Raw genomic sequence first — 20,688 nt, 5'->3', positions numbered from 1 at the left:
GGAGAGGGAGGCTGGGATGGAGGGGAGGTAGCGTGTAGACTAACACCGCATGAGCTGAGATAAAGGGAAAGAGAGAGAACTTAAGTCCAGTCAGGAGAGGAGGTGAGGATGCCAAAAGTTGGGATAAACAAGGGGGAAAGAATGTGAAAAAGAGTCACATTCACACCGGGACAAATCAGGGCCCATGAAGAGATAATAACAACTCAAATCAAAAGGCTTTCAGAAGCTTATCTTTATTTGCTCAAGATGGTTTGATAGTTGAAAGAAGGAGATACATAGAGAGAGAATACAGAAAGATTCTTTTCTTAAGGTCCCATTTTATACAACATCAGTCGCTGGGTCAGTTGTGCAACTTTGACAGATTACAATAGTTCAAAGGAAAGCAAGTTGGTTTTTTTTACCTCTTTTTTTATATATTTAGTACATGGAAGTCTTAAAAACAGCTAAATCAAACTGCTGTATTGACCCAGCATTACGTACTGCAAAGTGGTGCAAAAGCTTTCATCAGCAATAAAACAGAACAAAATTAGCTTAAAAAAGCATCAGGTAAGACGTGTGTGTGTGTTTTGAAGATTCATTTAGTCCTGAGACAGTGTACGCATATACAGTATGTTTGTGTGTGTTTCAGACTCTGTTTGTTTGTATGTGGACTGGACTGATACCACTATTGCGCCTTTGGAATACCGCAGCTCACGGATCAAACTGAACCACTTTCAGGAAACATTGGGACAGAGAGGATCTGAAAAAAAGCAACTTGTCAGTTAATTTGCCTGGCACACGCCACACAATAGTCTCAAATAACCCCCCAACTGATGATAGCAGTAAAAGCACATTTAAAAAGCAGTGAAAAGGAATATAACAGCCAAGAATTCATTGTCATACCTCTAAACCTATGTTTTAGGGAAAACAGGTCTGTGTAGTGCGGGTCTGATTTAACCTAGAAATGGCACCACACACACCCAGAAGTGAAAAAAAGGCAAACCACAGGCAGCGAACAAAGAAATGTGTACTCACTTCTTCCCGCTGTACGTAAACATGACTTTGCTTCCTCCTTATTTCCTGAATGAATCCTTTACCCTTCATAAACTCACGAAAGTGCAAGCGTCATCCTTTGTCAGTCGAGAAGCATGCATCATATACAGCTGACGCACTGTATAAATGACTCATTTACAAGATAGAATGAGCTCAATGATCTCTGTTCTCGCTCTGATTTTTACACTCCTGCATGTTGTTTTTGACATAAAGCTACGTGACAGCACAGGTCAAGTCAAAGTGCACAAGATCAAAAGAAAGAAACGCGCAAAATGGAAAAGAGGCAGCAAATGAGCGCCCTGTCGTTGTAGATGTAAAACCTATGTCCTTTCCCCCGAATCCTCACCCCTTCCCACCCACTGACCAAAACTCTGATGCTGATGTCGCCCACCCCTGCTGGTAGGGCCCAGAGGGGGCCGACCTGTCACACCGTGAGAGAGATGAAGCTGTTGTATCTCTGGATGTTCCTCTTGAGGATCTCTGAGCAGGGCCCCAGCACACGCTCAAAGCGGGGCCTGTCCAGCTTCACACACTTGAGCGGACCACGGGCAACTACAGTGGCAGCCCTGGGACGGTTCAACAGCAGGGCGATTTCACCTTGAGGAGGAAGAGGAAGAGAGAGGACACCAACAAGTGTTCAGTGCTTAGTTGGGATGTCACTAAAAGTGCCACAAATCTAGAAACATGAATGATGAATGATATGATATGTTGTCTAAGCATTTGTAATGAATTAAATGTCAGTATCTGTAATGTATCACTGTGTAATAAATAATTCTGATGTCTTCTAAGGTGGCTGTTGTTGTAAAGAGGAGCAGCTCTGATTGTCTGTTTCAGTTTTATTTTTTCCTTCTGGCAAGTTTGTTTTTGGGACATCTGGCAACAAATGCAGAACAGAACAGAGAAATTGTCAGGAAATACTGTATTCCAATAAAATGCAACTTAGTGGGGAAAAAGGGTAAATCACTTTTCCAAGACAGTTCATTGTTTGATTTTCTTTTCTTTATTCTAAGAAACTTACTCAATTCTAATCTATGACATTCAAAAATTACACCACACATTGTTTGGAACGAGACTATATTTTGTTCAGAGCTGAAATGATTAGTCCTTTAATCAATTAGTTGAATGACAGAAAATTAATCGCAAACAATTTACATAATTTTTGAAGCAAAAATGTTAAGATTTGCTGGCTTTCTTTGGTTTATATTAATGCAGACAAAATGTTTTTGAGTTTTGGACTGTCGGTCGCACAAAACAAGACATTTGGTGACATCACCTTGGATCAGTGGTGAAAGAATAATCAGATCCTTTACTTAAGTAAAAGTAACAATACAGCAATGTAGAAATACTCCAGGGTCACCAGATAAATCTGAGGAGTCTTGAGATGATCAATGGGAGAGGAAAGCAGAAAAAACAAAGTTCTGATACACAAATCTGTTTTCAGTTTTGGACTTTTTCTCTCATCTTTGATTTTTGGTGAAATATTGGATCATTTGAACATTTATTGAAATGAAACCATGTAAGAAGTTTAGAAGGAAAAATCACTATTTGGTGGAGCTGTTAACAACTCATAGACATCTGAAATGTGACCCGACTACACACTGCTTTTTGTAAGACGTCAAAAGCCAAAAAGGTTGGAAACCACTGGTTTCATCTTTAACAATGTGTTGTATTTTAAAAGCTTGTTATATTATCCATCGTGTCAAATCTTCAACTGAAAAGTAACTAAAGCTGTCAAATAAATGTAGTGGAGTAGAAAGTACAATATTTCCCTCTGAAATGTAGTGGAGTGGAAGTATGAAGTATTAGAAATACTCATGTAAAGTATAAGTACCTCAAAATTGTACTTAGGTACAGTACTTGAGAAAATGTACTTAGTTACATTCCACCACTGCCTTGGACTGATGATGGCGATGGGCATTTTTCTGACATTTTGATAAAGATCAAACAATAACCCTTAATCAAGAAAAGAATCTGTATATTTATTGATCATGAAAATAATTGATAGGTTGAGATAAAATGGTTTCGTTTGGGGTATTTTTTTTTTAGTATTTCGTTGCTGAAGAGATTATGTGATCATTACATACGGTAATTTTACAGCATAATTAAAGATTCCACCTTTCTCATAGTCATATTATTTACAGCTTCTTTTACAGTCTAGTTAGTTCAAACTCTGACTGGATGGAAATAACAATTATTGCAATATTAAGACAAAACACTCCTGCTACACTTCAGTGCAATTTAATCAACATTTGACCTCCTTCAGCTAAGATATAGCAACCCTGACGTGCTAGAGTTGTTATATTTGGGTTTCTTCTCGCACAATTTACATTTTTAATGCTAAATAATAGGTATAACACAAACCAGTTGTTGTTCTGACCGATAGCTTTGTGTGTGTGGTGCCAAATTTGGAGGAGAAAAGGCTGCATTGGCCCAGAGCCACTCACCAAAGTAGTCAGAGGGTCCAAGGCGTCCAACCTCCACATATTCCTCATTGTCAGACCTGCGCTGCAGAACAGAGGCTATTCCCTGGAGACAGAAAAGAAAAGAAGGAAAGTCGGAGAAAAGAAAGAAGAGACAAGATAAAGAACAGGATAAGAGGGAGAGAAATAAAAGGAGGAGGGAGTGTGGGTGAAGAAAGGAAGGATGGAGAAAAAAAAGGGGGGGGGGGGTTATTTCGAATGGGGCTGAAAATCATCAGGAGGATTAAGCCAAGGAGAAATTCCTTTGCTTCATAAGAACACAGGTGCACAGGATTTAGCTCACTTTTCTGTGGGACGGACACACACTCATATATTCCAACGGAGTACATGATACAAACTCTGATTGGTTCTGCTTTATTTCCTCCAGAGTGTAATAAATACAAACATCTAAGCCAGATAGGGACAGAACCGATTCCGAAATATCCCTCAGTGTCTCCATCACATAATCCCCTTTATCAGCATTCATCCACATAATGGAAACAACTGAATTGTCCAAGACTGAGGGAGCTCCAACATAGTGTCCCTAACTGACCCCAAAACACTAACACACATTCATGTAAACTCACAAACCAAGTATGTTAACCACATCGTCCATTGTGTATTTGCAAATGCACATACACAGACAGAGTGAGAAAATCAACAGCTGATGTCTGCTGGACAGACTGACTGGACTCAATGACCAACCACGATACGCATATTATCCATCACCCACTGTGCTGTTGTGTGTGTGTATGAATGTGACTCATCTAAAAAGTATAACGGAGGAAATCGGATTTCCATTCTCCCTGCCCAACAGATGATAACAGTTTGTGTTATCATTTCTTGCAGCTGTTGACAAACTTTGTGTGTGTAAATGAGCATAATATTTGATTTTTTTCTCTTTGCATAAGAGCTACCAGAAATTGTGGCAATATACTTGATGCCATATATGCTTACACTAACATCTAATTCAATCAAATACTTGACGACATGCTTTTCAAAGCGTTGCTGTTTGTGTGTGATGGACACAGATTTGGCACGTATTTGTTTAGACAGAGGTAGAATATGTGTTTTGTCATATGTCTAGACTCTTACATGCGCTCAAGTCCGAGTGTAATTGGTAGTAGGTCAAACATGAGTAGGGGAACTTCCCAGCTTGTCTTGGACTGTGTCTTAAAACAGATTTGACTGTTCCAGCGCTCCCTCGCCATCTCTAATCCTTCTCCGCTCACTCTGTTCCTTCTACTGACCAGGCTAATAATCCTAAATATGAATATAATGAGACTTAATGAGAACCCCAAAACTGCCAGCTCCCTAATGCAGGCATACAAAGGTGTGACTGTATTTCAGTGAAAGGGATGTGTGTAATTTTGAGTTTGTGTTTGAAATTAGCTATGGAGAAGTGGGGAATACTGTGCATGAGAGAGTCACCTACAAGTCATACCTGGCCAAACTGTGCCATAATGCCATGACCTCCACACACGCTATTCAGCAGGGTGGAGTGGGGTTCCCGCATAACCACAACCACTAGAAGACAGGCCAGTAACACTGTTACTGTTGGCTGAAGCTGTTGAGAGCGTCGGGAGCCGACCGACATGTTTGCTTACTTATTTTTGTTTAAAAGTCACTCTTGATAGTTGCCTCTCAACAAAAGATGATAACTTGCATTACTTGTCAATAACAAGACATGATCACACACGTGATCAGCAGCAAGACTGGTGTTGTTTTACTTGTGGACGAGCACAGCAATAAGCAAGATGAAGCGTTTTACAGTGTATTGATGTAGATGATTCGTGAGAGAAAATGTCTTGAAATGAGTTTTCTTACTTTTTCTTTGTCGTTTAAGGAAGTGGCAAGTATTATCAAGAGCATTATCAAAACAGACCATGACACTGCAAAACAATATGCTAATAATGCTAAAAGTGACAATTATTCACTGCAAAATGTAATTTCTGTTCAGAGACAACTGCCACAACTTTCCAGCAACTGTTGAGGATAGATGACGTCTATTATTTATTTATTTCTTTGGCTAGGCTACTCTCATTTTTGCTTTTGGTTTCCATTTTTAACAAGTAAATTCTAAATTCATAGGCATTTTAAACAATATAATATTGACAATAAACCACACCTCAGATTCTGGCCTGAGGATGTATGCCACAATGGACACATTTCTGTTTTTTTTCTGACGCATTAGCACACTTTCAATTGGACTTTTTAGAAATGTCATGTACAAGGAATGTTTACACAGTATTAAAGTAATTTAGTGAGCGCTACTTGGAAAGTGTGCGTGTTTACGAGTCTGTGTGTTTTTAGCTTGATCTGATTTAGCTTGGCAGATGATGGGGCTGGTGGCCAAAATCACAATCACTTAGCAACTGCATGAAATTTGTCTGATGAGGCTGACTGAGTAAAGATTATCCAGTCCCAGTAGCTGAACTGATCACCCGGGACAGTTATCTGAACTGCCCTGAGCACGAGGCTGACAGCTGGAAACAGGTAACTTCCTGCGTGTGCTACCCTGGGTCCTAGCGCTGCTCCAGACTGCTCCTTAAACATCCTTACGAGCATGCAGCAAGAGGGGAAAAGCTGGTGTTTCATAGTTTACTTTTGTGGTTGACTAAAATGCTGCTATGCTGACCAGTTTACATGGCATGCTGTATGGCATTTAAGCCACAATGTGAACACAGCATAAACTAGAAGACACTTACTAGACTACATCAAGTATTAGTGCATCACACAGAGGAAGAGTAGTTGAGTAGTTTAACAGATAGTTGAACATAATTATGGGATGAATGTTATTGCCATTCATTTTCGAAAAGGTGACCAAAGAAAGGAAATACAATATAAAATTATACCAATACATTTACACCATCTCTCTATGTTTATTCTCAATCTCTTAACTCCATAGCAACAAATTTTATTGTAATGAACTACATTACACCATGATTTTGATGGTGCTCTGATTTTGTTTGTGCTTTGTGCACCATAATCAAATACGCCTTGCTCAGTAATTCTTGTGAAATTTTCCCCTGGAGAAAAATTACAATCATTCCTAATTTCTGAGCTAAATGTTTTCCATGTTGCATCTACTTTTTGTTGACTCATCCAAATGTGATGATGATCCCACTGAGGGAATGTCTGTCTGCTCATCTGCACTGTCAAACGAGCTTGCGGAAAATGAAGAACTGATTTGCTGGACACTTTTTTTTATAATATAATTCCTAATCTTATTCATTTCAAGTAATTCCATGTCAAAAGGTTAAAGTTCAAGTTAGGTCACAAATCGAGTCAAGTCTTTTTGATTGCGTCGAGTTAACACATCACATTCAGACACCTCTGCCTTTTAGCCTGTGGATGAAAATTCAGTAAAATCAGGTAATGGTTGTTCATCCTCACGCCATCCTCCTTGCTAATGCATTCACTCCCATCTCTTCTAGTCATCAATCTAAACAAGTCAATATGTTGTCTCATATTTGTCCTTTGACCCCCCACAAAGGTAATCACACTGAAGGGATCTAAAGGGTCCCTGTGGGTCAGACAGAAGAGGAATCCTCATCGACAATACATTGCCTGTTGCTGTAACCTACGTGTATGTGCTGACATGCAATTTAGCAAATGGAGCTGCTTTTATATACGGAAGAGAAATGCTGTTAATGAATGAAGTCATTTTTGTCAGACTGCAAGCATACAGTCAAAAAAAAAAACAGTGAAAAAACAGGCCGTCGTGTGTATGCAAGAGAATAAATCTTGCAGGAAAAGCTGTTGTCCTCCAGTATGTTCAGTAAATGATCTGTGTGTGTATGCGTGTGTGTTGGTGTTTGAGTGAGAAGGTGCAGACGCTGCTGGTACTGGGTGGCCTTGTGAACAGGCTACTCAGGATATCACCTTTCTTCCTCCATCTCTTCTTGTGCCTCTATCCCTTTCTCTTTCTGTGTCTGTTGTTGATCCAGCGGTCGATACTTCCAATGTTGCAAGATTTTACGTTTCGACATGTCAACACGAGCCTACTGGCTATGCTCTGCATGCGGTGTGTGTGTTTTTCAGGTATGATTATGGCAGATAGGAGTGTTATCTGGTCAGCGATTCCTGCTAATATGAGGGACTCATTTACCGCTCTTCAAGCTGACTCACACTCTTCCTTTTCTCACTCTTCCCTCCCTGCTTGTTTATTTTTTAATTCATTCATATTCTTCGGTTTGGTTTCCCTTTCTCTCTGCCTTTTCTCCTCTGCTATCTTTTGTTGTTGCCAGCCCTTCACACCCTGTGTCTGGCAGCGTGGTGAGGAGGATCTCTGATGTTTATAAAAGAAATATCTGGAGCAGAGCGCTGCCCCTGGGGTGGTACAGTATGAGATGGTTATCTGGACCACACTGGATGAGGCCTGTTCACAAATTAACTACTGTACTTGACGGCGCTGCACTGTCTCACTCTCTTTGTTTGGACATGACTGGAAAGGAGAGGAATCAACTGGTTGTAAACACAGGGGATTCAATGTCCCACCCCCCTCATTCTCTCCCCATTCACATATTTTATACCACTTCTGCACTCAAACTTCACAGTTTTTTATTTTCTAATCTGCTATACCCATCCTCTCTCATATTTTCTGCCATGTTTAAAATTGTTACTGAAGTTCTGATATGATCAGACAGTAGGGAATTCAAAGATGCAAAAAATTAACTTTTCCACCATTCATATTTACATAAAATTGTTGCTGCCATAACTTCCTATCAAGTTATGGCAGCAATCCAAGCAATCCCCAGCAGAATCCCATTGGATGCACGATGTAGAGGCCACCATATTTGGAGTCAATTCCAATTTCCATTGGAAATAAAGGCCTTGCTCGGCTCAGTATGTATGTATGTATGTATATACTATACTAATCATTTAAAGATTAAAAATGAATAAAAGGCACATAATGACTTATTACGGACCCAGAAAACAAAGTTTAGGATTTGGAGTTAACTCGTGACTTGACTGACATCTCTGTTAACAGGTTACAAGTAAAAAAAAAGAAATGTACCTATAGAGCAGCATATTTTACACACCTTTTCAACACCATGTTTAAAAGCTGTCCCTGAAATCCGCCTCTCTGATGTGCAAGAAGTCTCTTAATCCCTCCCTCACCCTTATTTATATACATAATTTCAGGTGACAGTGAGAGCACAGATGACAGGGTGCTGAGCTCGGGTCTATGAGCATGAGCTGTTTGTGTGCATGTGCGGCCCTGAAGAACGGAGGGAATGGAGGAAGTAGGAGAAGGAGGGGATTCGAGGGAAGGTGAGGCTGATCCTCCACGGCCCTGGAGTTCTGTAAAGGCTTGTTTGTACAGTGCAAGAAAAAAAATGTAAACATGTCACTTTTCATTAGGACCCTATTCCTCCCTGTAGGCAAAGAAAGTGATGTCTCTATATCTCTCTTTTGTTAATCCTCCCCATCAGCAGCATGTAATTTGTGATTGTGGGGTTTGTCTTTGGCTGATGCACCAAAACCACAGAAACAACAAAAGCAAGTGAGAGGAGACATAAGAAGAGGGAGGAGGAGTGAGAATGAGAGTAATGGCAGGGTTTTGACTGAACAAAGCGCTGCAATCTCAGCCTGAATTAATCAAAAGAAATAAAGGTGTGCACATGAAGAAAAAGAAACACAAGAGCGGAGGATAGAGGATAGAGGAGAGACTGATCTTACTGAAGAACAAACTCTCATAAAATCCCTCTCTCCCTCCTTACTTGTGGTCCTTTTTGAATCGACCATCTCTCTACCCATACGTCCCTCCCTGCCCTCTTTGACTCATCCCTCTCTCTCTCTCTCGTCTCCCTCCCGGGAGGCTGGGTCTCCTGACCCCGTGTGAAAGTCAGCAACGCACATTCCACCACAGTCCCTCCTGCTCTGGGAAAGTCAGGCACTGCTGCATGAGAGACGGACAGAGAGAGAGAGAGAGAGAGAGAGAGAGAGAGAGAGAGAGACAGACAGAGAGAGAGAAAGCGAGGAAGGGAGGGACTGAGAGAGGGAGCTTAGAGGAAAATGGAAGATAGACAGGAGAAAGGGAAAAGGGATTAAAGAAAGAGACAAATCCTGCTGTTGGGTGATGGAATTAAAAAAGGGAGCAGCAGTGAAGTAAAAGAAAAAAAAGGAAAATATTGTTAATGCGTGTTAAGGAAAAGTGTAAGGAAGTGGGAAAGTTGTCCCCGTTCCTTCGTGGTGAGTATGGATTCACGCTGCAATCTAAAAAAGGATGAGGCTCAAAGTGTCTGGTCTAATGTGACACACTTCCCATCTGCCTCCTCCCTCTCTCCATCCTATAATCCCCCAGATTCCTCTGCATATTTTGCCTTTCTGCTCTCTGGGATGTCTCCGATTGATGAGTCATGCATTGCTAACTGCTATATTTATGTCCTAAACCCCAATTGGGTTCATTTTTGCATAGACAAACTGGCTTTTAAGGGATTTCTGTAGCTTCAGGAGGCTTCAGTTGGAGGCTTCAAACTTGACCAACACTGCTCAGATAATGTGAGGTGAACATAAGATATATGCAAAGCAGTCTATAAATATTTGTACAGGGAGATTTTTTGTAGTACTGCTAGCACATTAGATTTGAAAGGAAGCAATAGTCTATGAGGTTAAAGTGCCAACCTTCCGCTTTAAAGTGAGACTATTTAACTTTGGAAAGACAAAATAAAACATTTATAAGCAATTGCTCTGTATAGTTTGTACAGTAGCAGCTAATTTTGCTGGTACAGCCTTCTTTTGTCTGGTATGACCATTAGCTTATGGGGGCTACTGTTACCAGTTTTTTAAGTAGATTTAGATACTGCTGTGTAAGTCACATTACTAAGTTTTAGTATTATTCTCTACTTATTTTACAGTTACAGCCTGCTTTCACCATTATTCTGTAAATGTCACTTGTGGCCACAGTGACCACTTTTTGGCAAAACATTACATTATGTCTTTCATTTGTTTCATTTGAAGGAGTCTACATTCACATAACATGAACAATGTAGGAAGATTAGCCATTTTTACACATACATTTATATTTTTACAATTTGTTTGGAATGTCTTTGCAATCAATGACATCCTGCCAACATAACTTTCCAAGTGATGCTCTCCCAGGGCTTTACTGCAACAGTTCTTGCTTGTTTCGAGGGCTCTTTCCCTTTTTTTTGCCTCCACTTTGGTTTGCAGCAAGTGAAAGAAAATGATAAGACAAGATCCACTGTAGAAGTAAACACCCTAAAACCTTTAGAGTTTAATGTCTGCTCTTTAATCATATAGTGACTTGCATTTCAAATTCAGCTTGGTAAGACAGAACCAATCTTCTTACCAATCTTTGGTAAGAAAAACAAAAATATGTCTCTGTCCAAATACTTGCAGACGATAAGGTATATATTTGAGGAGAGGTATAACATGGTGAGTGAAAGGATGGATGAGAGAGGGATGGAGGGGAGGAGCGTTGTGCTGAGGAGCACAGGTGGAGATACATCACTCGGCACCTTTGATAAAATCCTCCTCTGGCTTAGTCGCGCCTAACCACTCCCATGCAATGTAACCAATGAACTGCTCATAAGGACTATTGATAGACATAGAATGAGATGGACAGACAATAACTGACAGACAGAGAGACAATAAGCGAGAGACAGACCAACCTTCAAGTAAGTCTAAGAATGAGAGAAGTGAGGAGGAGGAAAGGACAAAACGACAGCAGATTGCATCCCTACCTCTCCCACAAAGTGCTCTCTTGACATGACCCTGCCAAAAGCTGTGTAAGTATGGAGTTAATCAAAAGTGTGTTAGGATGACAGGCAGGGGGCCCTTCATGGAGCTGCGCCAGGGGCCCCAGCTCAACAAAGCCTCCAGTGTGAGGGGGGCTATTCCTCGCACAGGAATCGTGGTTGAGGGCCGGTGGCAGGGGAAGGTAGTCTGTCTGCTGGTGTCAATAAACTGGGATCAGTTCTGATCTCAGCAAAGAGCCCACCAACGTCTCGGCATGATGACATGTACATCAACCCTGGTGCCCAGCTGATTACACATACAGGGTCTTGGGCCCCATATGTCAACACATACAGGAAACGGGACAGTAAAGTTGCCACGAAATGTCTTACTAGTGCACCTACTACTTTTTCTATACACACACACACACACACACACACACACACACACACACAAAGATTTACCTCTGTGATAATGAAAAAGTCATCACCAGGTTCTCCCTGCACCACTATCTTCTCTCCATCCTCAAACTGAACGGGCTCCAGAGCATCTGCCACAGTCAGACGTTCCCATTTATCCAAAGACTCTGTGAATAGAAAATGCACACGGCTCAGTAAGGGGTGTTAATTTACAATGATCAAGGCAATCTTATATACTGTTCAAAAGTGCAAACTCAGTGTGTTTGTGTGTTTCATGGTCTGAGAAGATGTCTCTTGCTCTAGTCCAGTAAACTGGTGGGAAAAATAAATCCCACCTCAGGCTAATCCAGTCATTCACCAAAGACCATTACATCCCAGATCCCCTCCCACCTCCCCTCCTCTCATGGAGCCTCACAGAGTTAAACACCTTGAAACTAACCTGTAATCTGTAAGCCCTCTGTTCTACTGATTCTGGGGTGTGCTGACAGAGAGCTGTCTTCTTTGAGGTTAATTCAAATCTGACCATCCCATAACAGAAAGATCAAAGGTTTTATCCCCAAGAAAGTCAAGTATCCTTGAGAGAGACACTTGCTCAAGGTAAATTGCTGTAGATAAGAGTATCTGCTTGTACAACATGCACAGAACTGTGTTCTAAGGAATACAATGGGCAGTGCAAGCCTATATATGTGGATTGAATAAGAATAATGTTTGCTCAGTGGCTGACGTAAGCAGTGTTTAAATTGAATATTTCCCTTCTGTTGTTGTAAAATGTGATTCAATTATACTCCATGCATAGGACTTATAATTTAATGAGTTTATATTACCAATGATTACATTAAGATGACATTATTTTAAATGGAATTGAACATAATAATAAATGTAATTTAGATATAATGACTTAAGTGACTAACCTATGAAGGCTTGGAATGATCTTTATTTCTAAACATGTAGTACATTTCAAAATTCCCTGGAAACCATGTAGAGAATGGACCATTTGTGAATGAGTCCTGCCAAAACCTGAGATAGGATCTTCTATCTCTTTTCAGTTTTGTTGATCTTACAGTAAGAGCTGGTGGCGACAGCTATCTTTCCAACTGTCCAACCACATGTTCAGTGACATGGTTAGCCCAGGATATTTCTAGAAGCTGTTGGTATTCACACAGAAACCAAAAACATAGATGGTCACACATTTTCACTGGGAAAAATGTTCCAACCCAAGGAGTTTTGAGCAACTCAGAAATATTGCTATTTATAGATATAGAGATATTTATATGAGGAACGCGAGTTATCTGCAGTGAAAACACTTCAAAGCTTTAGCTTTGTCTACATATAAGGATGATTCAATGTTTTGATTTGACTAAGACGTGACTTAAAGGCGTAAAAGTACAGCGGAATCTTTTTGTCTCTGACTATTGTCTCCCGATGTACTTAGTAACTGATCCCAGTGTGTGTCTAGTTGTGTGAATGTGTAAATGTGTATGTATTTAGGATTAACTGAGGTGAAGTCTGGTGGTTTGGAGGTGTCCAGTGTCCCCTCCGTTGGGGCCGTGGTGTCTGCCGGCCCCAGATGGATGTCCTCTGTCTGTCTGGCAGGCTAAAGGTAAGTTCCTATAGAAGTGATCCTTAACAGCTCGGCAGGTAACACGATACACAAATGTGCTGACTAAAGAACCTACATTTCACGCTTCGCAGAGCCTGCATCCACTTGAATCACCTTGCTACACACATACATAGTACGCACAGAGGGAATTGGCCATTGGGATGCTGAAGCTTTTGTGTGTATGTGTGCGACAAAGAACATGTCGTTTTCTCCCATTCACGCCACAACATCAAGGGCTTGTACTCAATTTCGTGGTTATCTCAAAAATCAAAGACAAACAAAAACACTACCGCCTCCGACCCCTCCTCCAATTCAAAGAGGTAGAGCGGAGAAGGAGGAAAAGCACTTCGAAGAGGGAGGCGTGTATTTGAATACAGGCCTCGACAGGGCTGTCAGAAAGGGAGTCACAGAAGAAAAGAGGTGAATGAAAAGAGAGTGGATCTCGCGGAGACGTTCTCCTAAGACCTGAATTGAGTGTATGTGTTTACTCAGCCAGCTAATAACTCTGTACAGGGGGCATGGCCTCAGTCTATACACCACACACACACGATCAAGTGGAAGGGGATGAGATGTCAGTTCCAATTGCAATTCGTTTTGAAAGTCTGAATGAATCTCATTCGCCATTCCACCAAACTCAATGGCCTATGTAGGCTGGTGTTATCCAAATTCCAGTGAGAAAGAGAGGCTTAGCTTAACTCCCGATTCTTTAATTGTCCACACAGCGACAGTGCAGAGTGTGACTGGTTTTAGTATGAACAGTGCGAGAAGATTAGGACTGTACATACAGACCTTCCTGAGCCATGGGCCTTGTGTGACAACGTGCGCCTGTGGGCTAATCTACAGTATATGTTGCCCTCGGCAGATTTAACTGCCTGCACTCTGGACTCTATGACTTGGTGTTTAAAATTAATGCGTAACATAGCATACACGTGCAAACACACTCATGCTTCAGCATATTCATAAAGCAGAAAAACAGTACAACAAAATCTGTATTATCTTCATTATGCAGTACACTTTGACACATATACACAGACTTACCAAGGATGGACACCTTGCTTAGGAACTCTTCATACATCTTTCTCTTCCTTAAAGTGCTGCCCTGTAAAAAGAAGAAAAAGAGGAGAGACATGCACCATTAGACACACTCTCTCAGTAGCGGTAGCAATGGTAAAAAAACTGCAACAAATAAATGTCTTGTTCTTTGAATGTTTTTTTCTCATACTGTCTCACTGTGCTTCTAATCTAAACCAATTCAAATAATTACCACTTTGGAGTGCTGCTACTACTGAATAATAACCCCTTGGACAAAACCTGCAATAGTTTGTTGTTACAGATTTAAAATTGAGTTCCTCTGAGTGACCAACAGTGATTCCTTTTTTGGAAATGAATGAATACTGATATTCAAAACATTTTCTTCTCTAAATATGATTCTTTCTATTTGTTACACTTTCCTTGGTCTGTAGAAGATTTGTCACCCTCTTTCTTTTTCACTGGAACTCACATCATACTGTAACTTTTCTTTCGCCACCATGGCTGTGTTAAACAAGACTCAGGATGAACATATTTTAAGAGAAGGGAGTATGGTTCTATTCTAAAAGAATAAGTTAAAACGAAAGTGATTAGGCTGGTCGTCAGTGGCTTTACTGATGTTCTCTGGGTGTAACTGCCAACTTATCTGGTTTAGAACAATGAACAATATATGGCAACAATCACAGTATTGTATTAAAATCACAGCATCCTAAAATAATAGCATATTCTCTAAATGAGTCCATTTAAAATTACTAAACTATCAAAATTCCAGTAAACATAAAATAGGCTTATATAACAAAGTATTAGGATTTATTAATTCTAACATGCATGCAATGCATTAAAACTTATTCTCTGATCTGCAATTCTTATGACTAGTATATTCTTATACAAAACAATAAATTAACCCAAATATTATAATAAATTCAATGGCAAGTATTACAAATTAAATAAATTATTTTCTATAGGTTTACCAACTACTAACATCATGGTTTCTGTGCTAAATACAATATATCTTATCTGTATTTACAATGTAGCTTGATTCTGCACTCTATTCATATTCCATTAGCACATGAATATTTACTGTTGCTATGGCAACAGGTGACAACTGACGTTAGCATATATTAGCTAGCTTAGCTTAATCATCCAAAAAATAAATACACACAAATACCTCATAAGCCACAGCTGCACATTACTTGTTCACTGATTCACAAGTGTAATAAAAGCATATTATGTCACAAATGGTCTTGGAGGCTGAGGCTAACATTTAACAAATACCAGTACCGATAAATTACATTATAAAATATGGAAACATGAAGTTAACAATTAAAACTGCGGTATAGTGTAATCTGTCGTTAATGGTATAGACGCAGTTCATGAGGTCATGCCTGTGGAGGTGTGTATGAGCTGTGTGGTAATGTTCATGGCATGTGTGTATCTGTGTGTGTGGCCCACCCCACCCACCAGGCAGGGGACTTTCCCCTCTCTGCCTCTGCCATGAACATCAGGTGCTTCCTGACAAGTCTAGACCCAAAGGACCCCCTTCCCTAACTGCATTTCTCTTTCTTCCCCTCCGTCATCGCATAGAACCACTCAGCAAGAGCGGGAACATAAAGAGAAAAAGAGAGAGTGAGGAGAAACAATCTTGTCCGCCCTGTGTCTGCCTTTGCATATGGAAATGATATATTGAGGCTTGGGGTGTCTTTATTGCATAAGTGCCTGAGTTCCGCTGCTGCCTCTAATTTCATATAATTTCACATTTTGTCTTAAAAGGGGAGAAAATGTTCCCAAGTGAGCCAACGTCAAACTCAAAATCGTAAACAACTTGATTAAAGGAATTCTAGTCTGCATTGCCTCCCTCCTGGATAAATGATTCAAGTGTGTATGTGTGTGTGTGTGTGTGTGTGTGTGTATGTGGTGTCAGTGTGTGTGTGTGGAGCACATGCAGTCTGTTTTTAGTTTTGCCACTTATGTTTCGTTGCTGTCTCTGCAGAGATGAAACTTCATGCTCATTAAGCAAGCAAATACAAACACTCACACATGTATATTCTACCTCTAACACAATCTCACACGCACCTACCAACACACACATGCGGTCAATCTTCCACAGCGGCTTGAGATGTTGAGTTGCTCTCCTGATTTCATAGCCTCCCCATAGAGCTCTTCAGACAGACTTGCTGAGCTTAAAGGCTTACCATGCACACATAACATTACACTACACAGCAGGTCTGATTTATGCGACTTGAGGAAGAAGGGCCGGGTGGGCCAAACTAATGTCAGTAACATAGGGGTTTACTGGAGTGGATGAAATAAAAATGTAAACTTTCATAATGTTCTGATTCTAATTTTTCAAGTTTTTTTTTTTTTTACTGTACATCTTCTTTGTCTTTGCATTCTTTTTATTTGCATCTTTCCTTATTTGTATCTTTCATGTCGACTTGGGAGGGCATGAGCACATGTTTCATGTATAAAACTCCCCTAATGTGTTCTCTCCTCCCGTGGTTAAAGATGAGCCAGCCTCTGTCTGCTCGCTGTCTTTGAGGTAGAGTCATCAAAGAGTTGAGGTGTGGAGCAAAGCCAGGCTAAACCAACTGCACCTTACTCCCCATCCCCATCACCTTCATCTCCGTCCAATGCGAAACACCCCCCCCCAACTCCATATTTCTTGGTATCATCCTTTCTTGTCTCCTTTCGTCTTGTGTTCTGTTTGTTGACAGTGGTCTGTCAGTTTGTTAATGGCTTTGTCTGTAGCCGTGTGTGGTTAAATACCATGATGACACAACAAGGTGGGTATTGTATGACTGGCGGCAACACAATGGAGAGAGTGTATTTATCACAGGGAATGGTATTTATATTATATTTTATTATTATAAATGCACTCCTAGATAAGGAAAAGGAGGAGGCAGCAAAGTGAGGTGGTTTTTGAAGAATTTCTTGGCTCAAATCAATGAAATCTTCTTATTCTATATAAACTGTGTCATCAGCATGCTCAGTGGTTGAAAGTGCTTCAAGACCAGTTTTCATGATGCTGATTATGACATGTGGTTAAGGTACTGCCCAAAGGTGGTGTCATCTTCAAGGAGACACATTAAGGATGATTAATCCCACGAATTCCTGATAAAATCTGCTCTTATTTCCCAGCAGAAATAGCTGTGGGGACCAAGAATTATTAGCATGTGAGTGCTAATAATAGTGTTGCTGTGTGCACCTGTGCATTAGGGTCCTATAGCATATTGTATGTACTAAAACAAAAGAGTCTTTCTCCAAACCTAATTTCTTCCATGCAACTGTCATAGATGTCGTCAAACAACTGCTGTTATTACAGTTATACAACTGGATCAACTTTCCACTCACTTTTCAATACTTTTACTTTTAGATAAAGTAAACAAAGTGGAGCGCAAAATCTGTAAATGAAAACTACGCAGTGGCTTAAATGAATATGCAGATTGCAAAGCAGTGTTCAATGACTTGAGTATTGATTGCATAAGATCATAACTTAACATCCAATAACAATGCTCCCATCTCTCAAACAACTAAACAATACACTGAGATGGCTGCATGTCATGAATATTCCTTTCCTGCCACTGCGGCAATAATAGCATCAGGTCAGCTGCGTACAGGTGGTAAGACGCTGGTTTGTGAACTTCACTTTGATCAATTGAAATTAGTATTGAGTTTCCTTTTTATGCGTGTCATTTTGTTTTCGATGCACATCATGGTTGATAACCATGGCTCGTCAATGGTTATATAGCCAGCAAAAGTTGACAACTTTTCAGGCATGTGGTGGCTAGAGACATGTTTCTTGAAATACAATTAATCAGAGTTTATCAACCTATTTACTTGACTATAACTGTACAAATGTAAGACAATTCAGTCACATTAAACTCATCATTGACTATCTGGAGGTGCACCAGAGAGGCAGGACACGGTAGAAGCAGATGTGCAAACAATGAAAATGATGGTAGCAGCAACACACCTTCCTGAGCTGCTAACTATCTAGCTGCAGAAGCAGAGACTCAGCATAGTTTTACTGGGGAAACACACACACACACACACACACACAGAATGCTCATTGTGTTTTGGCCTGAGACGTTGCCAGAATACCATACTTTATAAAAACAGCTTAACAAATCATTGACAGCAATAATTAACTACAGGTTCACATAATTGAATTCTGCTTCACCCCGTCTCCCCTCCTGCTGCTGCTGGAAGGAATGCAGGAATGAGAACAGGAGAGAGAGAGAGAGAGAGAGAGAGGGAGAGAATCCTCTCAAAGAAAGGTTACCAGGGCAAATTGTGCCCTCAGTTAAACTATGTGCTTAAGAGGTGACCTGAGTGCTGGGCAAAGCCAGTGCCAACTTTACACTGAGCTGAAAGGTCTAAACACAGATCTTCTTCCATCTCTGTGGGTTCAAACTGTTTGACACTGTTTTCAGCGATGCACTTAGGGGAATGGAAGGTTAATTGGAGGCTATCTAATGTATTTAGAGAAAGTTTTTAGGAACATTTGAGGAAGTATTTAGTTTGGCATGGAGATTCATACACACACACACACAAACATATATACACACACACACATACACGCAGCAATTAATCATTATAACAGCACCCAAAATGTGTGTGTATGTGAATCTGTATGACAGATAGGGCAGAGCACCTTGTGTTTCCAGTTTAAACATTTAGACATTCCTACTAGATAAGCTCCTAGAGGGGGAAGTGTGTGTTGAGGCATTAGAGTTGACTCCACAGCCCTCCATTACTCCCTCCCTCTATCTCTCTTTTTCCTTCCTTCGTCTAGAAACAGATTAAGAGAAACATTAAAAAGGGAGGATACACTCATGTGTGAGTCTATGTATGTGGGTGTGTGTGTGTGTGTGTGTGTGTGTATTTTGAGTATAAAAATGAAAGTAATGGTTTTAAGTGTTTAAGGATTCTTAAGTGGTTGAGTGGGAGACAGTATTGCAAGTGAAGGACCACAAATGATTAGAGTGTAGATAGTGTATTACAGTACATTTTTGTTGTGCGTACATCACACTTATTTGTATATTGTGTCATAGTGTCAGCATTTTTTTTTTTTTAAGTTTTTTATAGAATAATAGGAAGAGTACGGAGTTTAACTGTTCCAAGTGTCCTTCTAGGAGGAAAGAAGGGTTTTCCTAATCACATATTTTGTCCAAACAAAGAAACTAGGAGGTTGTGATACAGAAGCCAAAATAACACATTACAAAATTATCAGTGTAGGTTGACTAAGTTCTTTTTTTTACTGTGAATATTTGAGTTGTGTAACTGACATTTTTTCCGTATCTGTGGTGTAATGATAGAAAAATTAGGATTGCAAGTGACTATTTCTACAGACAATTCAGTTTTGTTTACTTGTCTAATGCTACCCAAATAACTTAAGGTAATGCCCATTTATAAATAAATAAATTATATAATATCAATACATTTATTTATAAAATCTTCAAAATGGAGATTAGTGTTACATAGTGACACTTTTAATTATTTTAAGTAAGTGTGAAACGTAGCAAACAAAATAAAACTGCCATTACATTTTTTGCCTTTAGACATTTAGGTGACAACAGTGACATGGCTACTACATCTGCAGGTATAAACTGCTAATACTACTCTTCTTAATTATTTGTGGCGCACACACCGTCAGGTAATTTTGCGTGTGTTATTACAATCATTTATGGAGCGTCTTCTCTTAGAACAGGGCAAGCAAATTATTATACACATCGTACCGAACATCTGACAGCACCAGAAATATTTTCAGAAATAATGGCTACCCAACCAGGTCGCTGTAGAGCAAGTAGCCTGTGGTGCATGTGCATAAAGTTTACACTGAACCCGGAGTGTAGTGAAGTTGTATTAGTCAGTGTGTTAAATTCATACCATGAGGATGCGCCGGTAGCTGTCTCGGTCGATTCCCCACAGTTTAAGATCAGTCTTGGCCTTCACTGTGGCAGCTCTGGGTGTCCCATAGATCAGGGCCAGCTCTCCAAAACTGCCTCCTTCTCCAATGCTGGTCACCCACTCCCCATTCACATAAACCTGCAGAAAGAGCAAGAAACACAGTAAGAGAGAGGATGTTACAGAAGTTTCAATGCTTCGGAAGAATTACATTTTTTCTGTCTTTTCAGCCTCTCTATTCACCTTGAAACACCTTCTCCTCCCCTTCTTCTCCCCCTCCTCAGTTTCCGGGCTATTTGATATGCTCACTAGGCTTGTCACTAAGTATTTGATCCCAACTAAGCCCTCAGATGAGACCCTCTAAAAGGTCCTCTATCCCTCCTATCTCTCCATCCATCCCTTTTATTTCCTCTGTCTTGTCTTGGTAGAGCCTTCCCTTTGATTTGGGAGTGATGGAGGACAGGGGCCGTGGTAGACTTTGTGGGTATACTCTCAGATCTAAAACACATACATGCACTCTCACATGCTTGGTTACTTA

At 40.3% G+C, this 20,688-nt stretch overlaps 1 protein-coding gene across 2 annotated transcripts in view; it reads right to left on the bottom strand.

Annotated features, from left to right (window-relative positions):
• Window positions 1–217: 217 nt before the first annotated feature.
• prkar1b (protein kinase, cAMP-dependent, regulatory, type I, beta) overlaps window positions 218–20,688 on the bottom strand; it is a 66,636-nt gene continuing 46,165 nt past the window's right edge. For both annotated transcript variants that reach the window (XM_067570285.1, XM_067570286.1), the window contains 5 exons: window positions 20,133–20,291; window positions 14,253–14,313; window positions 11,660–11,781; window positions 3,477–3,558; window positions 218–1,629 (listed from right to left, as the gene is read on the bottom strand). In XM_067570285.1, the coding sequence (XP_067426386.1) occupies window positions 1,457–1,629; window positions 3,477–3,558; window positions 11,660–11,781; window positions 14,253–14,313; window positions 20,133–20,291 (597 nt within the window). In that variant the 3' untranslated portion in view covers window positions 218–1,456. The remainder of the gene's footprint in view (window positions 1,630–3,476; window positions 3,559–11,659; window positions 11,782–14,252; window positions 14,314–20,132; window positions 20,292–20,688) is intronic.

This window comes from Thunnus thynnus, chromosome 17 (assembly GCF_963924715.1).
Source record: "Thunnus thynnus chromosome 17, fThuThy2.1, whole genome shotgun sequence".
Lineage (NCBI taxonomy): Eukaryota > Metazoa > Chordata > Actinopteri > Scombriformes > Scombridae > Thunnus > Thunnus thynnus.
The sequence above is the reverse complement of the archived record's forward strand: the minus strand, read 5'-3'. Positions and strand labels throughout refer to the sequence as shown.